Here is a 24,384-nt window from a genome sequence, read left to right as displayed (position 1 = left end):
GGAAGCTTCAGCACAGGAGTGAATGAAGAAGGGAGTGTTTTTCTCACCATCTACTGCGCATACTGCAGATAGGGGAATTGCCGCCAAGGCCAACTGTCCGGCATACCAACCTGATGATGGTTTTTGAAGATGCAGCCCACATGACACCTGTGGGGTGTCCCGATTGGACTGGGGGATGGGGTTACCAGGGGGAAGGAGGTGGGTCACATATTGATATCTATGATTACGCACACTTTTGCCTCAGATCTTGCTTTGCCTAGCTGCTATCTACTCATAACCAGTAAAAGTACTCTTAATTCTGAAAAATGGAGTTGAGTGGTTTCTTTCTTGGTTACTGATGGAGGCTGCCCTGACACTTAGCGATTTCAAGATATCTGGACTAGAGCAGGGGTCCCAAACCACCAGGCTGTGAACTGGCACAAGTCTGTGGCCCACCAGGAACCGGGCCATGCAAGTGAGGGAAGCCCCATCTGCACACACACAGGACCAGGTATCAGATGAAATCACATACCCCTGGTCCACAGAAAAAAAAAAACCACCCTCTGCTACCATGTTTTCCCGAAAATAAGACAGAGTCTTATTTTCTTTTAACCCCCGAAATAAGCACTTGGTCTTATTTTCAGGGAGGTCTTATTATTTTTGGGGTGCAGGAGGCAGCGAGAGCGTGGTCACTTCATGGCTGCTGCTGTGTTGCAATATTTTCAGGGAGGGCTTATTTTAGTGCATGTGCTCAAAAGCCCGATTGGGCTTATTATCTGGGGTGGTCTTATTTTCGGGGGAATAGGGTATATTAACTGGGAAATACAGTATAGAAAATGTATATTGGATTAATCATGAAATAACTGCAGCTAGAATGGTATTTACACAAAATTGGGAAGCTGAAGAAATCCCTAAAGATGAAAGCGTGATTAAGAAAATATTAGATTGTGTAGAAATGAGTAGATTCACACTAGCAACTAAAGGAAAGGAAGAATCTGATTATTATAATATATGGGGGTTAGTTTATCATTGGCTAGAAAATTAATATGGATAAAAAGTATAAAATTAAATAATTTAGGAAGAGAAATGTTATAACAGGACATATGTTAAGTTGTAATGTAAAAATATGTATAGATGTATATAAAGAATTTAGTGGTAAGCTATAAGTATTATGACACAAAAACAAATTTGCACTCAGACGACACACTGATTAAGGAAGGAAGAAATGTTTGTTTTAAAGGGAAAAAAAAAACGTTTACAAAAAGAAAAAGAAAAAAATGCCCTCCATGCAGTTGGTGAAATCTAATTCCCCCCTCCCACACCGGTTCTGCTGAACTGGGCCGAACTGGGGGGATTTCACCCCTGCCTCCATGGAACCGGTCCCTGGCACCTAAAAGATTGAGGGTTGCTGGACTAGAGAACTAGGTTTTGATTGGAAAAATCCAGCTGGCTGGGAAATTCTGGGAGTTGATGTCCACACATCTTAAAAGATGTCAAGTTTGAAATCTAGAACATTGAGGGCCACATCAGGGCTGTGGTGGACCTCAGGCTGGGCAGGCATGGCTGACTGGGTGGGTATGGCCAAATGGATGGGAATGGCCAGCTTGACGCCACTCCCCAAACTGCTGGCATGTTTCCTCTTTGCATTGGGTAGACCAAGCCGAAGTCACACTTGCCCAATGTTTCCTCTTTGCGTTGGGTAGACCGGGCTGAAGTGATGAGGGTAGACCGGGCCAATGCCAGGTAGGCCTGTTGTTTCCACATGGCGAATTGACCACATTGTTTCCACCTGACCATACGGCGGGCTGAGTCCGACCCATGGGCCTTGAGTTTGACCCCCTTCGCCTAGAAACCTCTGTAATGTGTGTCTGCAAAGCAGTGGTGAGATTCAAATAATTTAACATCTGGTTCTCTTCCCTAATGACCAGCTGGGTAGGCGTGGCTCGATGGTCATGTGACTGGGTGGGCATGACCAACTCAACGTCACTCACATCAATGGGCGCTTCGCCTTAGCTGTCACAATGTAACAAGGGTTAACCGGAGAGGCAGTTTCTGTAAGCAGGGCAATAAAGATGAGGCTAGAAACAACACCAGAATGTTTCCTTCCTGCCTTCCTTATAGGATTAGCCCTGTAAAGTGGGAAAAAAAACAAAAGGAGATTTATTCCCACAACCGGTTCTCCGAACTTCTTAAAAAAGTTAACAACCGGTTCTCCGGAACTGGCTGAATCCCACCACTGTTACAAAGATTCTCAGTCATCCAGATCATGGTTGTCCCAAAGGTGCTTTTTCAAGAGGCAACTGGGACTTTCTTTGCTTTTCCTTGAAGATGTTTCGCTTCTCCTCGAAGAAGCTTCTTCATCTCTTCCTGGATGGCGGGGTGTGGAAGGATAATTCTGTAATATGTTCTTGCTGCAGAAATAATTTTAACTACGTTGCGTGGAATCCTTCATTCATGGAAATGAAATTGTTCACCAAGACGTGTGCATGGAAAAGGGGGCAAAGAGGGCCTGTCAGTAATAATTTTTACCCACAAATGCACGCATGAGTAAAATTCTCTAGTGAATTCTCAGTATCTTTTTAAAAATAATAATTATTACTATCAGTTATGTTCACATTGTGCGGTGGTTTCCTTTTGCATAAAAACTCTTGTGATTCCGGTTTCCTTGCCTGCCTTTATCTTCCGTGATTCAAATCAATCAGATAAATATTTAGATCTGCTTTCAGAGACCGCTGGGCACATTTGTGTCGCTGTCAGATTTCATGTAGATTTCTAAGAAAGTCAAGAAGGCAGCTTGCTGTCATGAGACGAGAGACTTTACGAACCATCGACCAATCCATTTTGAGAGCTTTTACAATACATTCTTAAATGAAAAGGAGACATTTATGAGTTCTACGCTTTTCTAGTTGATATGATAGAGTGCTGTAACTCAGGTAGTCCTCAACTGATGACCACAACTGAGCCCAAAATTTCTGTTGCTAAGTGAGACGTTTGCTGAGTGAGTTTTGCCCTATTTTACAATCGTCCTTGCAGAATCACTGCAATTGTTAATGTTGTTACTAACATGATTGTTAAATGAACCTGCCTTTCCCATGGACTTTGCTTGTCAGAAAGCTGCAGAAAAGGGGATCCCGTAAGCCCAGGACGCTGCAACAGTCATAAATATGAATCAGTTTCCAAGTGCCTGAATTTTAACTGTGTGACCATGGGGATGCTGCAGTAGCTGAAAGGGTGAAAAACAGTCATAAGCAGGGGCGGGATTGGAAAATTTTAGCAACCGGTTCGCTGCACGGTTGCTGGGTGGGTGTGGTTATGGTGGGCATGGCCTACTCAGCCTCCTGTACCATGGTGTGTGTGGGGGGGTATTTTTTGCCCTCCCCAGGCTCTAGAGGCTTTCCTCGGTCTCTCCCGGGCTCTGGAGGTCCAAAACAGGCCCATTTCCAGAACTTCCGGGAGGCCCATTTTTTGCCCTCTCAGAGGCTCCGTGCAGGCCCTGCGCTTACCTGGCATCCAAAATGGGCCACATGGCGACTCCTGGGAGGGGCGGGATGGGGTAGGCGGGGCCTACCAGTCCTTGCAACTACCGTTTCGGCGAACTGGATGTAAAATTAACATCCAGTTGGCCCGGACCGGTCTGAACCAGCTGAATTCCACCTCTGGTTATAAATCACTTTTTTACAATGCCACTGTAACTTCAAACAGTCACTAAATGAATCGTTGTAAGTCGAGGACTACCTGCAATGCATAAGTATTTTGTTTGGGAACCCTTACAGAAAATGTCAGCTAATTAATGGCCAGGGCTGCTGTCACACGCTAACCAAAAGGTGATAATTATTATTTTTTCACCAGCCCAAAAGTTGCTTTTAGGTTTGCATAGGGGGTACATAATTAAACATCATTTTCATGTCCTTTCACAAGAAATCAGATAAATGTCTAGTCTTCATTTCTCCACGTAGGTCTTTTTTCTCTCTATCTTCTACATTTGCCTGGCAGTTCGCAAGATTGAATTCAGAAGCTTTATCAAGGAGATGCGAACATGATGGTCTCATTTTAATTTTGCATTACAGAAGGAGGGAGGGGCAGTGCGGAGAATGAAGGAAGATTGGTTTTAAATAAATGTTGCATTGCTTGAAGATTTTCCAAGTAGGATGTCAAAGTCAGGGAAAAGCAGGAAACATGCCTCAATAATGCCAGAAAAAATTATATCACTTTTGCTTCCTAGCCCTGATTTTTTTTTTCTGGTTTGGCTCATTTCTCCAATCAGGTGTGCTTTAAAGATTAGAATTGGGGAATGAATAATAATGGTTTGCAACTTTATGGGGGAAGTGAGAAAGTTGATTGCAAATGGTCATAGTTTTGGAACAAAAATGAAATATACAGTAGTTGGTCCTCAACTTACAACAAATCATTTAGGAGCTGCTCAAAGTTACAATGGCACTTTAGAATGGAGTAGAATAACGGAGTTGGAAAGGACCTTAAAGGTCTTCTAGTCCAACCCCCAGCTCAGGCAAGAAACCCTATGCCATTTCAAACAAATGGTTGTCCACTCTTCTTAAAAACTTCCAGTGTTGGAGAATTCACAACTTCTGGGGGCAAGTTGTTCCACTAATTAACTGTTCTAACTGTCAGGAAATTTCTCCTTAGTTCTAAGTTGCTTCTCTCCTTGATAAGCTCCACTCTCATTAAGTTTTGGAGCAAGTACTTGAGTTATGTTAATATCCAATAAATAATGAATATTATGTTTGAGAATTAAAAAAATATTGTCATTGCTAAATGCTGCACGAGACAAAGAAGCAGCAAAAAGAAAAAAAATAGCATGGTTCAGGTAGTTCTTGAATTACGACCATAATTGACCCCAACATTTCTGTTGCTAAGCGAGATAGTTGTTCAACGAGTTGTGAACCATTTTACGTTTTTTCCTCCCACATTTGTTATGTGAACCACTGCAAGGGTTGTTAAGTGAATCTTGCTTCCCCATTGAATTTGCTTGTCAGAAGGTCACAAAAGGTGATGACATGACCCTGGGACACTGCAGCTGTCATAAATATGAGTCAGTTGCCAAGCCTCCGAAATGGGATCATGTGGCCACAGGGGTCATAAGTGTGAAAAATGGCCATACCTCATTTTTTCCCAATGCTGTTGTAACTTCAAATGGTTATTAAATACATGGTGGTGAGCCAAGGACTACTAATAAAAGGGCTACATATTTTCTTACATGAAGTTTAGTTCTTAATCATGTTTTATTAGTTCTCCCTGGCAGAATGTGAGGCTACAGCTATTTTAGGAGAGAAATACAAGGGTGTACTTTAAAAGGGATGCTGTGGCTCAGTGGCTAAGATGCTGAGCTTGTCGATCAGAAAAGTCGGCAGTTTGAATCCCTAGTGCCGCGTAACGGAGTGAGCTCCCGTTTCTTGTCCCACCTTCTGCCAATCTAGCAGTCCGAAAGCACATAAAAATGCAAGTAGAAAAACAGGAACCACCTTTGATGGGAAGGTAACAGTGTTCCTTGCACCTTCGGTATTTAGTCATGCCGGCCACATGACCACAGAGACGTCTTTGGCTTTGAAAGGGAGATGAGCACCACCCCTTAGAGTCAGGAATGACTAGCATATATGTGCTAGGGCCGTGATGGCAAACCTATGGCACACGGCGCCATTTGTCAGGACATGTGAGGTGTTGCCCTGTCAGGTGGCCAACTGACATCGCTCTTTTTTTGAGGCCATTTTTCGCCCTCCAGAGGCTTCCTTGAAGCCTCTGGAATGTGAAAAACCGGCCCTATGGTCAAACCGGAAGTTTGGGAACGTACTTCCGATTTTCTCATGGGGCCGGTTTTAGCTGTCCAGAGCCTTCAGGGGCCTTCCGGAGGCTTCCCTGAAGGCTCTGGAGGGAAAAAAATGACCCTACAAACAAACCTGAAGTGACTTCTGGTTTGCTCATAGGGTCTTTTTTTGCACACACACCCCCCGAGCCCTCAGGGAAGCCTCCGGAAGGCCCTGAAGGCTAAACTGGGCTAAAACCAGCCTTACGAGCAAACCGGACGTCCGTTGTCGAAATTCCGGTTTGCCCGTACAGCCGGTTTTTCGTGCTCCGGAGGCTTCAGCGAAGCTCCTGAAGCCTCCAAAGGGCCTCCGGGGGTTGGGGGTGGAGGATGTTTTCACCCTCCTGAGGCTCCTATAAAGCCCCTGGAGCCTGGGGAGGGTGAAAAAAGCATGCCAAAAATGGAGGGGGGAGAGCGCTGGTCATGCGCGCGTGCCCACTGGGGTTGTGCGCATTGCATTATGGGTGTGGCACGCCCACGCATGACTCCCCCCTGCGCTCCCCCCGCTTTTGGCACACGAGCCAAAAAAAGGTTCGCCATCGCTGTGCTAGGGGAACCTTTACCTTTAAAGGAGTGGGGGGGTGGGTTGTATTCAGTTCTATTCTCAGGATTCTTTCTAACTGCCCGTTGTATTTTCATATGCTGAAGGCACTTATATTGGCTGCTTTGGCGACGACTCAAGGAAAAGGACGTTGAAAGGAGCCGTGTTCTATGACTTGAGAAAAATGACAATTTCCCACTGCCAAGAAGCCTGTGCTGAGAGGTAAAAAAAAAAAATAAGAGGAAAAAAATGTATTTTATTTTTTTTCTACATGCTGTTGCTCCTAAAGGCGAAATCAATCTAACATGAATTGGTCCTTCTTTTATATGTATTGACTCAGGTATGTGAGAATGACCTTGGACGACAAAAGGAAGAGCCACAGTCTGGGGAACAGCCAGATAAGAGGCAGCTGAGCGCACAGAAAGAATGGCTAGCATGGCAAATGTCTCAAGAGGGACTCTCCTTAGTTTCTTGGTCTGTAAAGATGAGGGGAGAGAGAGAGATGTGCTTTCATTCTTGCAAAGAGTCTATTAATGTAGCCTTACAATAAAGATGGAGGTAGATATGCTTGTTGTTTAGACTACCTCAGAAGCAGTGGTGGCATTCAATTTTTTTTTACTACCGGTACCGTGAGCGTGGCTTGTTGGGCATGGCAGGGGAAGGATACTGCCAAATCCCCATTCCCTCCCCCCACTCCTGGGGGAAGGTTACTGCAACATCCCCATTCCCACCCCACCCCGCTAACCTGCTTTCCAGCTCCGCTCTCCTGTTCAGGGCAACAAAAGAAGAACAGCTGGGAGGCGGGGAGGCAGCAGGGGCGGGGCCAGCCTATTTGCCGATTCTCTGAACTACTCAAAATTATACCACCGCTGCTGAGGAGGCTGATATCCAAGTTTGAAAGTACATCTCTCTCCCCTCACCTTTACAACTGAAGAAACTGGAGAGGGTTCCTTTCTGAGGCGTTTGCCATACCTCAACTCCTTCTGTGGGCTTAGCAGCTGCTCGTTTGATTTGTCTGCAGACCTTGCTTCTTTCTCCCCAAGGTTATTCCCAAATATACTATATGTCGGGGTTCCAAGTAATATAAACCCATAGCAAGAAAAACTCCAAAGCAGGTAGATCCCTCAAAGAATAGTTTTATTGGGTATATCATATTGACACAGTTCTGCGGAAAACCGACTCTGAAGGTTCCTGCTGTTTTCACCTAATTAAAAGTAAAAGCTTCCCCCACCTTCCACAAACAGTCAGTCACATGGTCCAATCAAGGTGCTATCTGATTGCCTGGTAAAGTCACTCTTCCTCCCTCCCTCCCTCTCTTTCTCTTTCTTCTCTCTCTCTTCCCCTCCCTCCCTCTTTCCCTCCCTTCCTGCCTCTCTCTCTCTCTCTCTCCCTCCCTCCCTCCCTCCCTCCCTCCCTCTCTCTCTCTCTCTCTCTCTCTCTCTCTCTCTCACACACACACACATACACACACACACAATATCTCTCACACACACCAGATGTGAAAATGACCTTGGTTCCCAGGAGAAAACATTTTGATTTTGGCTGCAAAACCCAGCCATCTCTATTCCACCCTCACTTTCCCTCAGTTCCGGTGTGGCAGCACTGAAGCTCCAAGATGGCTTCAGTCAGCTCAGCTTCAGGGTTGACACTATATACTCTACTACTATTATACTATAAATACTATTTTGACTGGACAACTATTTGACTAGGATGGTATCCTTGAGGAGAAGGTTGGACAAAGACCCCCGAGGTCTCGTCCAGCCCTAGGATTCTATGTTCTATATTCTATTACACAACGGCATTGGGTCAACAGCATCAAAATGTGTGATTGAGCCATCAAAGCCCTTCCCCAATGTCTGTTGCAAGTTTGGCCAAGTCTGAAAAACAATGCTGGACAAGAGGGTCCTTGGGCTGATCCAGGAGAGTCAGAATAATAGAATAATAGAGTTGGAAGAGATTTGGGAAGTCTTCTAGTCTAGCCCCCTGCTTAAGCACGAGACACTATCCCATTTCAAACAAGTGGCTTTCCTGACTCTTCTTGAAAGCCTCCAGTGATAGAACACCCATAACCTCTGAAGACAAGTTGTTCCACTGGTTAATTGTTCTCACTGTCCGGAAATTTCTCCTCAGTTCTAAGTTGCTTCTCTCCTTGATTACTTTCCATCCATTGCTTCTCGTCCTGCCCTCAGGTGCTTTGGAGAATAGCTTGACACCCTCTTCTTTGTGGCAGCCGCTGAGATATTGGAACACTGCCATAATGTCGCCCCTAGTCCGTCTTTTCCCTAGACCAGACATACCCAACTCCTGCAACAGAGGTGGATTGCTACTGGTTCAGTCCAGTTCGGCTGAACCGGTAGTGGAATTCAGGCCTGGGTTACAGAACCGGCAGCGACCCAGGCCTGCCATGCCCCTGGACTGGTTCCCTCACTGCCGCTTGGGTGATGCCATTTTGGATTTAAGTGACTGTGTGCACAGAACAATTTACATTGAAGAGCATACACGCACGCACATTGCACATGGGTTGAAAACAGGCAGTAACGCCAGCAGCAACCCACCCCTGTCCTGAAACCATTCATATGTTTTAGTATCCAGGCCCTTAATCATCTTTGTTGCTCTTCTCTGCACTCTTTCCAGAGTCTCAACATCTTTATTACATCGTGGCGAACAAAACTGGATGCAGTATTCCAAGTGTGGCCTTACCAAGGCATTATAAAGAGTCCTTGAAAGCTCTACCTTTCCTTCTTCAACTTCTCACCTTTCAATTTCCCTTTGATTTCCTCCACCACCATTTCCCAGGACCCCACCTCCCTCTGCTTTTGAACGTCACTCAAAATTTGTTTTTTTTGGTATAGGTTGCAAAGATGATATAAGAAGAATTTTCTTTTTGGTTTTACCCAGAACTTACAAATATGCCGGCTTGGAATATGGAGCAGAATGCTATTGTGGAAACCAGCTGCCAGTGAATATTGCAAAGCAGGAAGAGTGCAACAATGAGTGTAAAGGGGAGAAAGGGACCATCTGTGGAGGCATCAACAGGCTCTCTGTTTACCAGGTGGAGGAATCAGGGGCAGGGCCTAAACGACGTAAGTGATGTAAGCTTCTTAAGTGAGTACTTTATTCCCAATAGGGATGGGGGAACCGAATGCATGTATTGTTTTCCGTTTGACTGTTTGTCTGGTGTTAATGGATAAGCAGGGATAAGCAGTAAGTAAGTAGATAAGCAGGGATTAATACCAGACAAACAATCAAGCAGAAGGCTTTAATGGGTGGGACCCAAAAATACTTCTAAATCTCTATGATGGGTACAGGACAGTGGTGGGTTTCTATTTATCTTACTACTGGTTCGCTCATGTGTGCGAGTGCTCACACACTCATGTGATGCTTCTGCGCATGCGCAGAAGCGTCCAGCTGGATGGGCGGAGCCTCCCACCACCACCACTACCTGTTCACCCGATACAGGGAAAACTGACAAAAGCCCACCTCTGGTACAGGAGATGGGTTCAGGAGATGGAACTGGGAAATTGATGGGATTGTATTTTGAACTCTATATTTGCCTCATTAGTACAATTCTAGGTTGCATCTTTGCTGATGTTCACATCAACTCACTTTGATATGGAAGGACCCTAGAGACATATAGATCAGGACTTTCCACAACTAACTCTGTTGAGGGATTCTTAGCTCCTGTCCTAGCTGTAAGGTAAAGGTAAAGATTCCCCTCGCACATATGTGCTAGTTGTTTCCCACTCTAGGGGGTGGTGCTCATCTCCATTTTAAAGCCAAAGAGCCAGCACTGTCCGAAGACGTCTCCATGGTCATGTGGCTGGCAGGACTAAACATCGGAAGCACGGAACGCTGTTACCTTCCCACCAAAGGTGGTTCCTATTTTTCTACTTGCATTTTTACATGCTTTCGAACGGCTAGGTTGGCAGAAGCTGGGACAAGTAACAGGAGCTTACTCCGTCACTCCGCTCAATCCTCTCTAGGGATTCGAACCGCTGAACTGCAGTTCTGATCGACAAGCTCAGTATCTTAGCCATTGAGCCACCACATCCCTGCTAGCTGTAGTCCAGCATTAAGGGACCAAACAAGAGGGGAAAAATGGAAGATTCTAAAAAAAAACAAAAAACTGAAAAGAGTAAGAGTTGATTTTGCAATGAAAATAAAATTCAGGGTAAACTTTGTTTATCCTTTTTAGTTTTAAAGGAAAAACAACATTTCCTTTTTTTTCATCCTTTTCTAGTTATCCTGTTACGAGTGGGAAATAAAATATTTTAAACCGCCGATTCATTCTTATTTTTCTCAAAGGCATAGTTCCCTATGAATGCCATTTGTGAAGAAGGGACACTAACCTTGTTCCCTCTGCTAATAAAAAGGACTTTTAACCTGCAGAGTTTAACCTTCTTCTTGGCGCGTTTCCCAAATTTACATCAGTGTTAACACTTCTTCAAGTACAAATGTTTATTGATTGCTTTAATTATTTGTTCCCAGAATTCGGAATGTTTGACTGGAAAGAGGGAATACAGGTAGTCCATTCAGTTAGTGAACATTTGACTGAAATATGTGGCTTATAACCATTTTTCACGTTTACGATAATTTCAGCATCCCCACGGTTACGTGATCAAAATTTGAATGCTTGGCAACTGACTCCTATTTATGACGGTTGCAGTGTCCTGGGGGGGAGGGGGGTGTCACATGATCTTGTTTTGCGACCTTCTGACAAGCAAAGTCAAAAGGGAAGCCAGATTCACTTAACAACTGTGTGACTAACTTAACAACTGCAGTGATTCACTTAACGTCTGTGCCAAGAAAAGTCATAAAATGGGGCAACATTCACTTAACATTTGTTTCACTTAACACTATACGTTTTTGGCTCGATTGTGGTCATAAGTTGGGGATTAATACCTGAAGCTTTCAAAATTCTGATTGATACCAATTCGGCTCTGAGAAATGCCTGAATAAAAAAAAAGCATTATTATTGATGAAAATAGCCGGAACAATTAATTGATTAATTGGAGGGAAGATTAAATGATTGGCATTTACTATCTCATTCTTCTTGACTTAGAAATAAAGTCTGCAATGTAACGTAATCCAAAAATTTCTGGCTGAAGAATTGCAGCCTCTGCATTTTTCTCAAAGTATGCCCCTATTAATTAATTTTTTCTCTTTTTTTGTAAACTGTTCTTAATCGGGATTCTTACAGATTCTGCAAAGTATATCACCCAAAAAGGTACTTTCACATTCTGGCTGACTCTCCCGTCCTGATGTGGCAGAGAATGCATTTTTGTCATCTTTCATATGCAGATTTAATCAAGATTAATTGATTCATCACATAAAATCAGTTGCTTAAGAGTTTTCTAATAAGGGAGCCCGCTTCCTCTTTAATGAAGTCAGGACTTTTTTGAACATTTCATTTAAAAGACTAATGATCAAGAAGAATTTAACCTCTTTGTAGCTTTCCTTTTGTTTTGGGTTGAAAATGCAGAAGCTCCGGTCCTTAGATGTTCCCCTTTTAAAGGACAAAAGTCTGAATGAAATGCAGATACTCCTTGATTTAAAACTATTCCTTTAGTGACTGTCCAAGTTGCAACAGCACTGGAAAAATGACTTATCATCGGTTTTCACACTTAGGACCACTGCAGCATCCCTGTGGTCACATGATCAAAATTCACATGCTTAGCGACTGGCACATATTCAGGGGTGGTATGCTATGGGTTCGCCCAGGTTTGGGAGAACCCATAGCTAACGTTACAGCCGGTTCGGAGAACCTCCAAATCCCATCTCTGGCTGGCCCTGCCCATCATGGGAGGAGTCTCCATGCGGCCCGTTTTGGATGTGAGATATGTGCAGGGCCCACACGGAGGCTTGGGGAGGGGGAAAAAATGGGCCTCCTGGAAGTTCCAGAAGGCCAGAAAGGGGCCTGTTTCCAGCTTCCGGAGGGCCTCCAGAGCCTGGGGGAGGCAGTTTTCACCCTCCCAGAGGCTCGAGGAAGGCCTCCAGAACCTGGGGAAGGTGAAAACGTCCCCCCTCCCCGCTGTGGTGCAGGAGGTCAACTAAGCCATGCCCACTTTGGCCACGCCCACCCAGCAACCCAGCAGAGAACCCGTTGCTGAAATTTTTGAAGCCCACCCCTGCATGTATTGACCTTCTCAGAAGCCAAGTCAATGAGGAAGTCAGATTCACTTAACAACCGTGTGGCTAACAAAACAACTGCAGTGATTCACTTGATGACAGTGGCCAGAAAGGTTGCAAAAATGGGCCAAAAATCACTTAACAACTGTCTAACGTAGCGACATAAATTTTGGGGTCAATTTTGGCTGCAAATCAGGACTATCTGTATATAACATTACCTCTACGTACAATCCATGGCTTCCTCCTTCATTAAAGTCCCCTAGCTTTCAAGGATCTTTGGCAAATCTTCATAGGAACATTTTTTTTAATAACTTCATCTCATTCAAACTTTTGGAAAGTTTTGGGTCCCCCTGGACTTAGCTGTTTTTATTTCTGACCATCACAGTACCCCAAAGAGTGTTGCAGTGGCCTAGAGGTGGAGCTTTCACCTCACAATCAGGAAGCTGTGAGTTCGATCCTAGGTAGAGGCAGATATTTCTCTCTCTCTCTCTGGGCACATTGAGATTCTATCTGTTGAATATAACTCCGCATTGGCGACAGGAAGGGCATCTGGCCAGTAAACACTCAGCTGCATTCAGTTGCTCAGATTCCACCCCGTATGGGATTATGGGTTCATTAAAAGACGATGATGCAGGACAGCGACCCAGGCCTGCCACGCCCCCAAACTGGTTCTCCGGGCAGCGCCATAGGCACCGCCATCTTGTTTTTTGCTTCTGCATATGCACATCAAGCATGCGTGCATGCCCAAGAGTGAATCAGCAGTAGTGCCTCCTGGAACCCATTCCTACGACAATGATAATGATCACAGTATCGCAAAGTGCTTTTTTTGAAAAGGCAACTGTACTTTCTTTGTTTGTCCTTGAATATATGTTGCCTCTCATCCAACAAACTTCTTCTAACAGAACTGCTTCTTAGATGAGAAGCGAAACATCTTCAAGGAAAAAACAAAGAAAGTCCAGTTGCTTCTTGGAAAAAAAATCATCTTTGCAACAACCATGACCTGGATGAACTGAGAATCTCCAGGGACAGATCACCACAGTAGAAATCTGTTTAGCATTTGAACATTGAAATAACCTTCCTGCCTATGAAAAGGAATCAAGATGAAGAAATGTGTTTGGTATAAAAAAAAAATCCCCTTTCCCCTCCTGACACAAGTACACAGGAGGCTTCCTGAAGCTGTTTTTGCAAATCATTGAAATTTGAGATCTTTCCTGAAAAAGGAAATTTTTTGGATATATATATCTATATCCATATCTATATCCATATCCATATCCACACACACACACACACACTAATCTAGAGCTTGTCAATCAGAAAAGTCGGCAGTTCAGCTGTTCGAATCCCTAGCACCGCATAACGGAGTGAGCTTCCGTTACTTGTCCCAGCTTCTGCCAACCTAGCAGTTTGAAAGCATGTACAAAATGCAAGTAGAAAAATAGGAACCACCTTTTGGTGGGAAGGTAACAGCGTTCCGTGCATCTTCGGCATTTAGTCATGCCGGCCACATGACCATGGAGACGTCTTCGGACAGTTTTTGGCTTTGAAATGGAGATGAGCACCACCCCCTAGAGTGAGGAACGACTAGCAAATATGTGTGAGGGAAACTTTACCTTTACCTTAGGGCCAAGCTGGAAATCAGGAATTGTGACTAGGCTTAATAGAAACCAGATGGTATTTCTCTCCTTCCCTCCCTCCCTCCCTCCCTCTCTCTCTTTCTCCCTCCCTCCCCCCCCCCACTCTCTATCTCCCCCTCCCTCCCTCTGAGTATAGTGTGTGTGTTTGGTTATATTCCTTGTGTTGATTGGAAGTTTTCCTGGTTGCTATTACCTAAGAACAAACTTCTTGTCTTTCTTTGCAGGGCAAAATATTATCTATCGAGGATGTTTTAAAGTACCAGAAAATTTAACAAACATCTTGCCAGCCTCATTAATACATTCCAATTTGACAGTGGAGATGTGCTCTGAATTTTGCTCCCAAAAGGTAAGAATTCCTTTTCCTTATTGTTCCTCCCTCCCTTCCTTCCTTCTTTCCTCCCTCCCTCCCTCCCTTCTTCAATATATTATTATGGTTGGTCCCATAGTTGAATGTTGTTTAATAAGATATTGCTGCAGGATTTAAGCTGTTCCAAGTACATGAAATCTTTGACTTAACAACAGTTAAGTCAAACAATTAACATTAAACATTAAGTTTAATGACCATTCAAAGTTAGTACAGTATTGAAAAAAGTGTCTTATGACTGTTTTTCACACCTGTGACGTTTTTCACACTTATGACCATTGCAGCATCCCCATGGCCACATGATCAAAATTCAGATGCTTGGCAACAGACTCATATTTTTGACGGTCGCAGTGTCCCGGGGTCATGCGATCCCCTTTTGCGACCTTCTGGCAAGCCAAGTCAATGGGGAAACCAGATTCACTTAACAGCCGACTTATTAACTTACCAACTGCAGAGATTCATTTAACAACTGTGGCGAGAAAAGTCTCTCTCTCTCTCTCTCTCTCTCTCTCTCTCTCTCTCTCTCTCTCTCTCTCTTCTTCATTTCGTATTACTTCATCTTATTTGTGATCCCATCAATTCTTGCTTTCCTGGAGATTTCCTGTGCATCATTGTTGCTACTTTGTCATGTCATTGTTTGTAGTCGCCCTGTGTGATCTTCTGTTTCCTCAGCTTCTTTACAGAGACAGCATTTCCTGTCTGTTGTGCCCTTCTCAATTCTGGCTTTGTATACTTAAGATTTGATCTTATGCAGCCAGAATTAGCTCCTCTGTTTCTTTCTTCCGCTTTCCTGCTCTTACCCATCCATCACTAGGCCTTTTTGTTACATGCTTTGCCTGATAGGTTTTTTTCTTTTAATGTACTGGCTGTTATGTATTAAATATATATAGTTGTGTTAAGCTCTGCTAAAGTGAAACTAACCTTTAGATGACCCTAACGGTTAACTGTAACTGTTTTGAAGGGAAACTTAGAACATTCATATTTGGGCGGGCTTTTTCAAGTATTTTTTTTTCAAACAAAGTTTTTTATTTTTTTGTTTTGTTACATATTTTAACTTCTTTTATGAACAAAATGTTGTCCTGGTTTCCCCTGCCCCCCTTTTCATCTTCTATTATGTATATTACATTTTACATCGCGTTTCCATTTTGAATTTCAGTCATCTTGTTTTTATTTCATATTCTCCCCCTTAGTTTGAATTTTTTCTTAATATATAAACAGTATCCTTTTGCCTCTCAAAGTTAATCAAATTTAACATATCATTTCCATCTATTATTCTTTTTTACTGTTAATAATACATATCCTCAGGTTTAATTTTATATAGTAACCATTTCTTTTAATTGGTTATCCATAAGTAGTCATTTTAATCTATATCCTACACATTTTATTGAATATATACCGTTGGCTATATTTACTAAGTTTCATTCTATTCTACTAGTAAATCCTTTTCTTATTATTATTACAGAACATTTCAATTTCCTATATTCTCTGCTAAAAAATTACAGCAACCTATGCCACTATCCCTTAACAAATGAGGTCAAAGGGCCTTGGGATATATCTATGAAAAAAGTTTGTAAGTTCTAGGTCTTTAGATTCCTAACTTCTCCTCAAAGCTAGGAGCTTCTGATATAGAAAACATATCTGGAATTGATGTTAAGATGATTATAAATACGATTAAGGGACTGGAGCTAAAACATATGAAGAACAGTTGTGGGAATTGAGTTTGTCTAGTTTAATGGGGGGGAACTAATCACTAGGGTGGTAATACAATACACTAGCAGAGTTGGAAGGGACATTGGAGGTCTTCTAGTCCAACCCCCTGCCTAGGCAGGAAACCCTATACCGTTTCAGACAAATGGCTATCCAACATCTTCTTAAAGACTTCCAGTGTTGGGGCATTCACAACTTCTGGAGGCAAGCTGATATGATAGCAATGTTCCAATATTTGAGGGGCTGCCACAAAGAAGAGGGAGTCATCCTGTTCTCCAAAGCACCTGAGGGCAGGACAAGGAACAATGGATGGAAACTAATCAAAGAGAGAACCAACCCAGAACTAAGAAGAAATTTCCTAACAGTTGGAATAATTAATCAGTGGAAGGGCTTGCCTTCAGAAGTTTTGGGTACTCCAAACACTGGAACTTTTTAAGAAGAGACTGGACAACCATTTGCCTGAAATGGTATAGGGTCTCCTGCTTGAGCCAAGGGGTTGGACCAAGAGGTCCTTTCCAACTCGTTATTCTGAAGAAGACATCCAGCCCCCTTTTTACACTTATAGGCCCATCCAATTCATTCTTATATTTATAATTGTTTCTATATTTCTGTTCCTGTTACTTTGTAAGTCACCCTGAGTCACCTTTGCACAGTGAGATGGGTGATGTAATTAATAGATAGATAGATAGATAGATAGATAGATAGATAGATAGATAGATAGATAGATGATAGATAGATAGATAGAGATAGATAGATAGATAGATGATAGATAGATAGATAGATAGATAGATAGATAGATAGATAGATAGATAGATGATTGATTGATAGATAGATAGATAGATGATAGATAGATGATAGATAGATAGATAGATAGATAGATAGATAGATAGATAGATAGATAATAGATAGATAGATAGATAGATAGATAGATAGATAGATAGATAGATAGATAGATAGATAGATAGAAATTCCTAGCGGCCCAGGTCTCTGGAGTTCACTTCACCTTCAATACTGTTTCCATGATAACATACATTCTTAACATTCTTCTGTTCATTGTTTCCATGAAAGCAAAAAGTGAGTTTGTTCCTGCCGTGATTCATGTTGAATGTGTTTAATGTCAGATCATGGCTTTGTTTGATAAAACGATGCTGTATTTCAAATTTGAGAACAAAAGGCAACACAAAGCGTTTGGAATAACACACCTCTGCTTTGCCTGTGGCTGAATAGGGTGACAGTCCCAAAGAAGCCATCATCACGTCCATCAAAATGTCAAGGCAGGTCATTGTAACCAGTTCTGTTTTTAACCCCAATCCCTGCCTTGCGGGGAGTCCTTCTGGGCGCAGTCAAAATATCAAGATGGCAATTGCTCTAAAAACAAAAAAATATTTTTTTATGCAACACACCCACAAACAAACACACAGACACACAAAAGTAGGCAGGATTTTAATGGTGTGGGTTTTGATCACCATCTTTTTTGACCCTTCCTCCAGAGACCACTGAGCAGATACGAATCTCTGCAAAGAGGATTACATAACAAAAGGATTAATAAAACTTGAGTTCCAATTTTATGCGGTTCCAGGAATTTTTAATAAGGTTAAGGTTAAGAAGATCAGAGCCCTGTTGGGAGAGATCAAGGGAGGGGAGTGTACAGGCAGGCCTCAACTTATGACTATTCATTCAACAACCTAGAGCTTCCCCCACCCCCTTGAAGCACCCCATGGTCAGCATAATGATTGCAAGGGAAGAGCGGGAATTGAAGTGGTGCCTTTCTTAATGGCAACAACAATTTAATTGGCTCCATGGTGATCCTAAATCAAGGGCTACCTATAGGAATTTCGCATTCAAAACATTTTGGGCTCGAAACATCTCTTTTGAGGAGGAAACAATTGTTGTGGCCTGCTAGTGGCCAGAGGAGCTGGCAGCAGATTCGGGCAGTGAGCAGGTTGGGGAGGAACATGCGCCAGTCCTGGAGTTGGGGAAGGCTCTGATGAGGGCTCTGTGTCGGAGGAAGAGAGGGGGCCAGGGCCATCTGACAGTTATCAGCTGCCTTCGGAATCAGACATCAGTGAGGCAGACAAACAGCTGGAGCCTGTTCCCAGTGGGCGCATGGGCAGAGTTGCCAGACGAAGGGAACAGCTAAAGAACAGGGGTCGACTTGGGAGTAAAGCCACAGGTGCATGATGAATGGCCCCTCACAGAGGGAATAAAAGAGGAGCGAAAGGGGAGTGGAGTTTGCAGGAGACAATTAGTTTGTTCCTGCATTCTTTCCAAGTATTGCGGCATCTGAAAGATATCAGCCTGGCCACTCCAAGCCTGATAAAGGTCGGTAATTGTGAACTATCTTGAAAGACTGTGGGAGAGGAAAGACTTTGCTGGAGAGAAATTGACTGTAAATTAAATAGAAGGGGTTTATCGGGATGAGGACTCGGCTTCGTGCTGCTGGGGAAGCTTAGGTCAGAAGAACAATTTAAGCAGGTTGTTCTGTTTCAATATTTCCTGACAGAAATATTTTCATAGCGAGCATAGGAAATTTCCAGTTAATCTATTTTGTATTGGAAGTGGGGCTGTTCCACTGGGGAACAGTGCGGCTGTTGGAGTTCAGAACACTTCCAGCATGTCCTGATTAGTATCAGAAGCCCACTGAGATGTCCAAATAATCCATTCAGATCTGAAAATCAGTACTATCAATTTTTTGATGCCTTGCAACACTCTTGAAAGGCACTAATTTTGAGCAAAGATAATGATAGAGCCATGGTGGCACAGTGGTTAGAATGCAGCATTGCAAGCTATCTTTGCCCCCTTCCACTTTGCCAGGAGTTCGATCCTGACCGGATCAAGGTTGACTCAGCCTTCCATCCTTCTGAGGTGGTAAAATGAGGACCCAGATTGTTGGGGGCCATGGGTATGACATTATAAACCACCCAGAGAGTGCAGTAAAGCACCGTGGAGCAGTATATAAGTCTTAAGTGCTATTGCTATAGAAAGAAAAGGTATCGTATGGGAAAAGATCCAATCGGTTTTCTATCTTTGCTGAATGCAGAACACAAAATAATGTCTTTAAGTTACAAGGAGGCAGAGTCGAAATGAACATTAGGAAACACATCCCAGTGTTAAGAACAACTGTACCACCAATATTGGAGGTGAATTCCCCATTGATGTGTGTGTTTTTTCTGTAGGAGATGCTTTAGAGTCTGTGCTCAGTAAAAAGTTGAACTGCAATGACCTAATTACAGGTAGTCCTCAATTCCTGACCAAAATTGAGCCCAGAATGTCTGTTACTAAGCAAGGCAGTTCTTAAGTGAGTTTTGCCCCTTTTACGATCTTTCTTGCCGCATTTGTTAAATGAATCACTGCAGCTGTTAAGTTAGCAATATGACTGTTAAATGAATCTGGCTTCCTCACTGACTTTTTCAGAAGATTGCAAAAGGTGATCACATGACCCTGGGACATTGCAACCATCATGAATGCATGCTAGTTGCCAAACATCCCCCATGGGGATGTTGCAACGGTCGTAAGTGTGAAAAACAATCGTAACTCACTTTTTGCAGTGCTCTCGTAACTTTGAGCTGTCACTAAATGAACTGTTGGAAGTTAAGCAGTAGCCAGTGGCGTAGCGTGGGTTGTCAGCACCCGGGGCAAGGCAAGTAATTTGCGCCCCCTAAAGCGAGGGCGGCCCAACTGCAGCTGCCCCTGGGTCGGCATCAGTCAAGTGAGGCTCTCCATGCTGGCCTCCTGCCTTCCTCCCGAGGAGGAGCTCGAAGGGCAGCGGGAAAAGGCTTGACTGAAGGGAAGCAGGTGCCGCGGGGGTGGGAGGCGCACCGGGGGCTTCGGGAAGGCGCCGGCTTCCCGGGGCGCTCCAGGCGGAGCGGGAGGACGCGGTGGCGTTGCAGCGGCGGGCAGACGGAGCGCAGCGCCGCTCTCCTTCGGCTTCCGCGGGGGCGGGGCGGCGGGTCCGCTGGGAGGTAGGCGGTGCCCAGGAGGGGCCTGGGCGGGCCAGGGCCGGGGAGCTTAGTTCGCGGGCCGAGCCGGGCGTGGAAAGAGACGGCCACAGTCCGGCAAACGGCGGCGCAGGGCGAGTCAGGGCGCCCCCCCAGATGTTGCGCCCGGTGCAGCCGGCCCCCCCTGCACCCCCCACCCTACGCCACTGGCAGTAGCACTTAGACTTATATACCACTTTATAGTGCTTTGCAACCCTCTCTAAGTGGTTTAAAGACTCAACTTATTGCCCCCAACAATCTGGGTCCTCATTTTACCCACCTCGGGAGGATAGAAGGCTGACTCCACCTTGAGCCTGGTGAGATTTGAACTGCCAAATTGCAGGCAGCTGGCAGTCAGAAGAAGGAGCCTGCAGTACTGCACTCTCACCACTGCGCCGCCGTGGCTCCTAAGGACTACCTGTAATCTCTTCCAATTCAATGGTGTTGTGCAAACATTATTGTTAACCTCATTTCTAAAGTAATCTGTTTTCTGGATTTGTGCTACACGCTGGACCATAATCCAGTCAATAAGTAAGATAATACGCTAAGCCACAGAAAACTCAATTTTGGTTTTATACTAACCAAACCTAGCCTATTATGCAAAGGCAGCTACAAGCTTTTCTACTGAGATTAGTTGTGTTGTGTATCCAGAAGATACAATTTAGCAGTCCAAATCACAGCTCTGTCCTGCTTAGATAAAACTCACTGTTTTCCAAGACTTCATCTCTACGAAGGAAGAGGGAAAATCTGCTAATGCCTTTCTCTTAGAAAATGGTTTTTTTTTTTTTACATGTAATCAAACTGAATTTATTTCTATCCTGTTAAAATGGACTAATGAGAGCCACAGTTTTTCTCCCCCCGCCATGATTTTAACCTAAAGGGAAAGTCAGAAGGGGACAGTTTGAACCCAATTATGTTGACGACTATTTAATGCCTTGTCATGCTGATGGAACATTAGAAAAAAAGCCTTAGGGACTCTCCATAAATTACCTCATTAGAAGGGGATCATTACTGAGAAAGTTCTCTTTAGGAGAATAGCATTGGATCCTTTTCATCAGACACATTTAGGGTAGTTGATAGCTGCTGCCTACTTTGAAGTAGCCTTCTGTTTTGCATAGAATAGAATGGAATGGGATGGGATGGAATGGAACAATAAAATACAGAATGGAATGGAATGGAATGGAATGGAATGGAATAGAATAGAATAGAATAGAATAGAATAGAATAGAATTCTTTATTGGCCAAGTGTGATTGGACACACAAGGAATTTGTCTTTGGTGCATATGCTCTCAGTGTACATAAAAAGGCAAGATACATTTGTCAAGAATCATAAGGTACAACACTTAACGATAGTCATGGGGTACAAATAAACAACCAGGAAACAATCAATATCAATATAAATCGTGAGGATACAAACAACAAAGTTACAGTCATGCAGTCATAAGTGGGAAGAGAAGGGTGATAGAAACGATGAGAAGACTAATAGCAATAGTAATGCAGCCTTAGTGAATAGTTTGACATTGTTGAGGGAATTATTTGTTTAGCAGAGTGATGGCATTCAGGGAAAAACTGTTCTTGTGTCTAGTTGTCTTGGTGTGCAGTGTGTCGTTTTGAGGTAGGAGTTGAAACAATTTATGTCCAGGATGTGAGACATTTGTAGATATTTTCACAGCCCTCTTTTTGACTCATGCAGTGTACAGGTCCTCAATGGAAGGCAGGTTGGTAGCAATTGTTTTTTCTGCAGTTCTGATTATCCTGTGAAGTCTTTGTCTGTCTTATTGGGTTGCAGAGCCAAACCAGACAGTTATAGAGGTGTAGATGACAGACTCAATAATTCCTCTGTAGAACTGTATCATCAGCTCCTTGGGCAGTTTGAGCTTCTTGAATTGGCACAGAAATAGGAATTGGTGCAGAAATAGATAGGAGAAAGAATAGACTTATTTATTCCTGATGCCCTGGATCCTAGACACACCTTCTCAGTCATAATACCCACTGCATCATGGGGCTTCCTTTCAAGTCCACATACATTTTCTTTATTTAATTTGTATCTCACCTTTGAGTGGTGTGGTGGCCTTGAGGTGGAGTTCTTGCTTCACAGCCAGAAAGCTGTGAGTTCGATCGTATATATTGGCAGATATTTCTCTCTCTGGGCTCAATGAGTAATTGTCTGCTCTGAACTCTGCATAGGTGTCAGGGAGGTCATCCGGCCAGTAAATACTCAGCTCCATTCAGTCACTCAACTCCACCCTGATGTAAAGGATGACAGGGGGTGGGGATGTATCCCACCTGTATTATTTTTACAAATATTTCAAGGTGGCAAATGTATTCAACACATCTTAGCTTCCTCCTTTTATTTGCCTCACAATAACAACTGTGTGAAGTGGATTGGGCTGAGAGGGGGAGGGACTGGCCCAAAGTCACTCAACTAGCTTTTATGGCCAAGTTTCCAGTTTTCAGCTGGGATGGCCTCCTGCAACCCTCTGCCAGTGAAAATGGAGCTCGGAAGCCCATTTTCGCTGGCAGAGTACTTGGGCAATGACAGGTGCCCCCCAACAGGAGAGACGACAAGCTGGCCACACCATTTTCACTTGCAGGGGCACCACAGGCCAGTTCTTCACTGTTTCCAGGGGAGCCCCAAGGGCCAGATCTAAGCACCCCATGGCTGGATCCAGCCTGCAAGCCTTGAGTTTGACACCCCTGCATTAGGGCTTATTTTCAGGGAAATGTGATAAATGCATCTGTCTGGCTGACAATCTTAGCTGGGCCTTATTTTGCGGCTTATCTTACGATCATCCTAAAACAATCATGCTGTCAGGCCTGCAGCCATATTCCTTTTGGATCTTTGGCCTGCCACACTTTCTATTATTCTACTATGCCTTTTCTATTGTGGGAAAATGAGAGGGGGGAACTGTACAGAGTTAGATGCTGTGTAGCCAAAACAAAATTCCTTTCTAGAAAGCCAAGGTCATCCTTTGTCTCTGCACCTCTGCACCTGACCGGAACTGGATGGGTGGAACTGCCAGCATGGCAGTGGGAGATTGGACCATGTGATGGACTTGTGGGTGTTGGGGCAAGATCTTGAACTTTCAACAGGGTGGGGGAAACCGGATGTTTTCAGATTCGGGTTTTCCCAGATCTGCTAAGATGGCTCTTTTAATAAATTGGAACTTTGAGCAATACTTTGCCTTGGACTCTGATGTAATTTTGGATGCTATTTGGAATCCTGACACTTGCTAGGGCTTATTTTCCGGTTAGGTCTTATTTTTGAGGAAACACGGTAGCAGCCATCTTTTAGCATCTCTCTCTATTGCTTTCAGTTTTTATCAAGATCTTTTCCAATAACTCTTTTCCTTCACAATATGGGCCCAAAGAATTTAAACTTTAGCTTTATTACTACTGCCATCCGATTTTACTTGGTCTGGCACTGAATGATTTGTTTTTCTTGGTGTCCAAGGATAGCACCACAATTCAAAGACATCCATCACTGTCTCTGTTCACTCTTTCTAATAATGTAACTCTTACACCTCTATGCCACAATTGGGAGAATCATGGCCTTGACAATATGTACAGGTAGTCCTTGACTTATGACCACACTTAAGCCCAGCATTTCTTTCAGAAAGCAAGACCGTTATTAAATGATTTTTTTGCCCCATTTTATGAAGTTTCCAGCCATACTTGTTAAGTGAATCACTTGTTGTTAAATTAATAACCAAGTTGCTAAGTGAATCTGGCTTCCCCATTGACTTTGTTTGTCAGAAGGCTGCAAAAGTGACCACATGACCTCGGGAAACTGCAACCATCATAAATATGTGCCAATTGCCAAACACCTGAATTTTTGATCACGTGAGCATGAGGATGCTGCAATAGTTGTGAGTGTGAAAACCAGCCATAAATCATTGTTTTCAGTGCGGTTATACCAGGGGTGTCCAAACTTGGGAACTTTAAGACTTGTGGACTTCAACTCCCAGAATTCCCCAGCCAGCATGGCTGGCTGGGGAATTCTGGGAGTTGAAGTCCACAAGTCTTAAAGTTCCCAAGTTTGGACACCCCTGGGTTATACCTTCAAACAGTCACTAAAAGAATGGTTATAGGTCGAGGACTATCTGTAATCTGAAACCTTAGCCCCATTCTTTAGTTTGAGGACATTTCTCCCAGCAATTTTCATGCCAGTTTCTAGTTTGTCGTTTTTCATGATATGTTGTCAACCATATCCTCTTTAAGATGGGTGGACTTCA

General features: G+C 43.6%; 1 protein-coding gene across 1 annotated transcript in view; it reads left to right on the top strand.

Annotated features, from left to right (window-relative positions):
• Positions 1-24,384, top strand: part of WSCD1 (WSC domain containing 1) — an 87,987-nt gene that overhangs the window by 41,048 nt on the left and 22,555 nt on the right. The window contains exons 3-5 of the mRNA XM_081944355.1: positions 6,446-6,560; positions 9,237-9,421; positions 14,326-14,447. Coding sequence (XP_081800481.1) covers positions 6,446-6,560; positions 9,237-9,421; positions 14,326-14,447 — 422 coding nt within the window. The remainder of the gene's footprint in view (positions 1-6,445; positions 6,561-9,236; positions 9,422-14,325; positions 14,448-24,384) is intronic.

Source organism: Natrix helvetica, assembly GCF_964273705.1.
Source record: "Natrix helvetica genome assembly, chromosome: 2".
In the NCBI taxonomy this organism is placed as follows: Eukaryota; Metazoa; Chordata; class Lepidosauria; order Squamata; family Natricidae; genus Natrix; species Natrix helvetica.
Note: the sequence above shows the minus strand (reverse complement) of the source record. Positions and strands in the feature narration are given on the sequence as shown.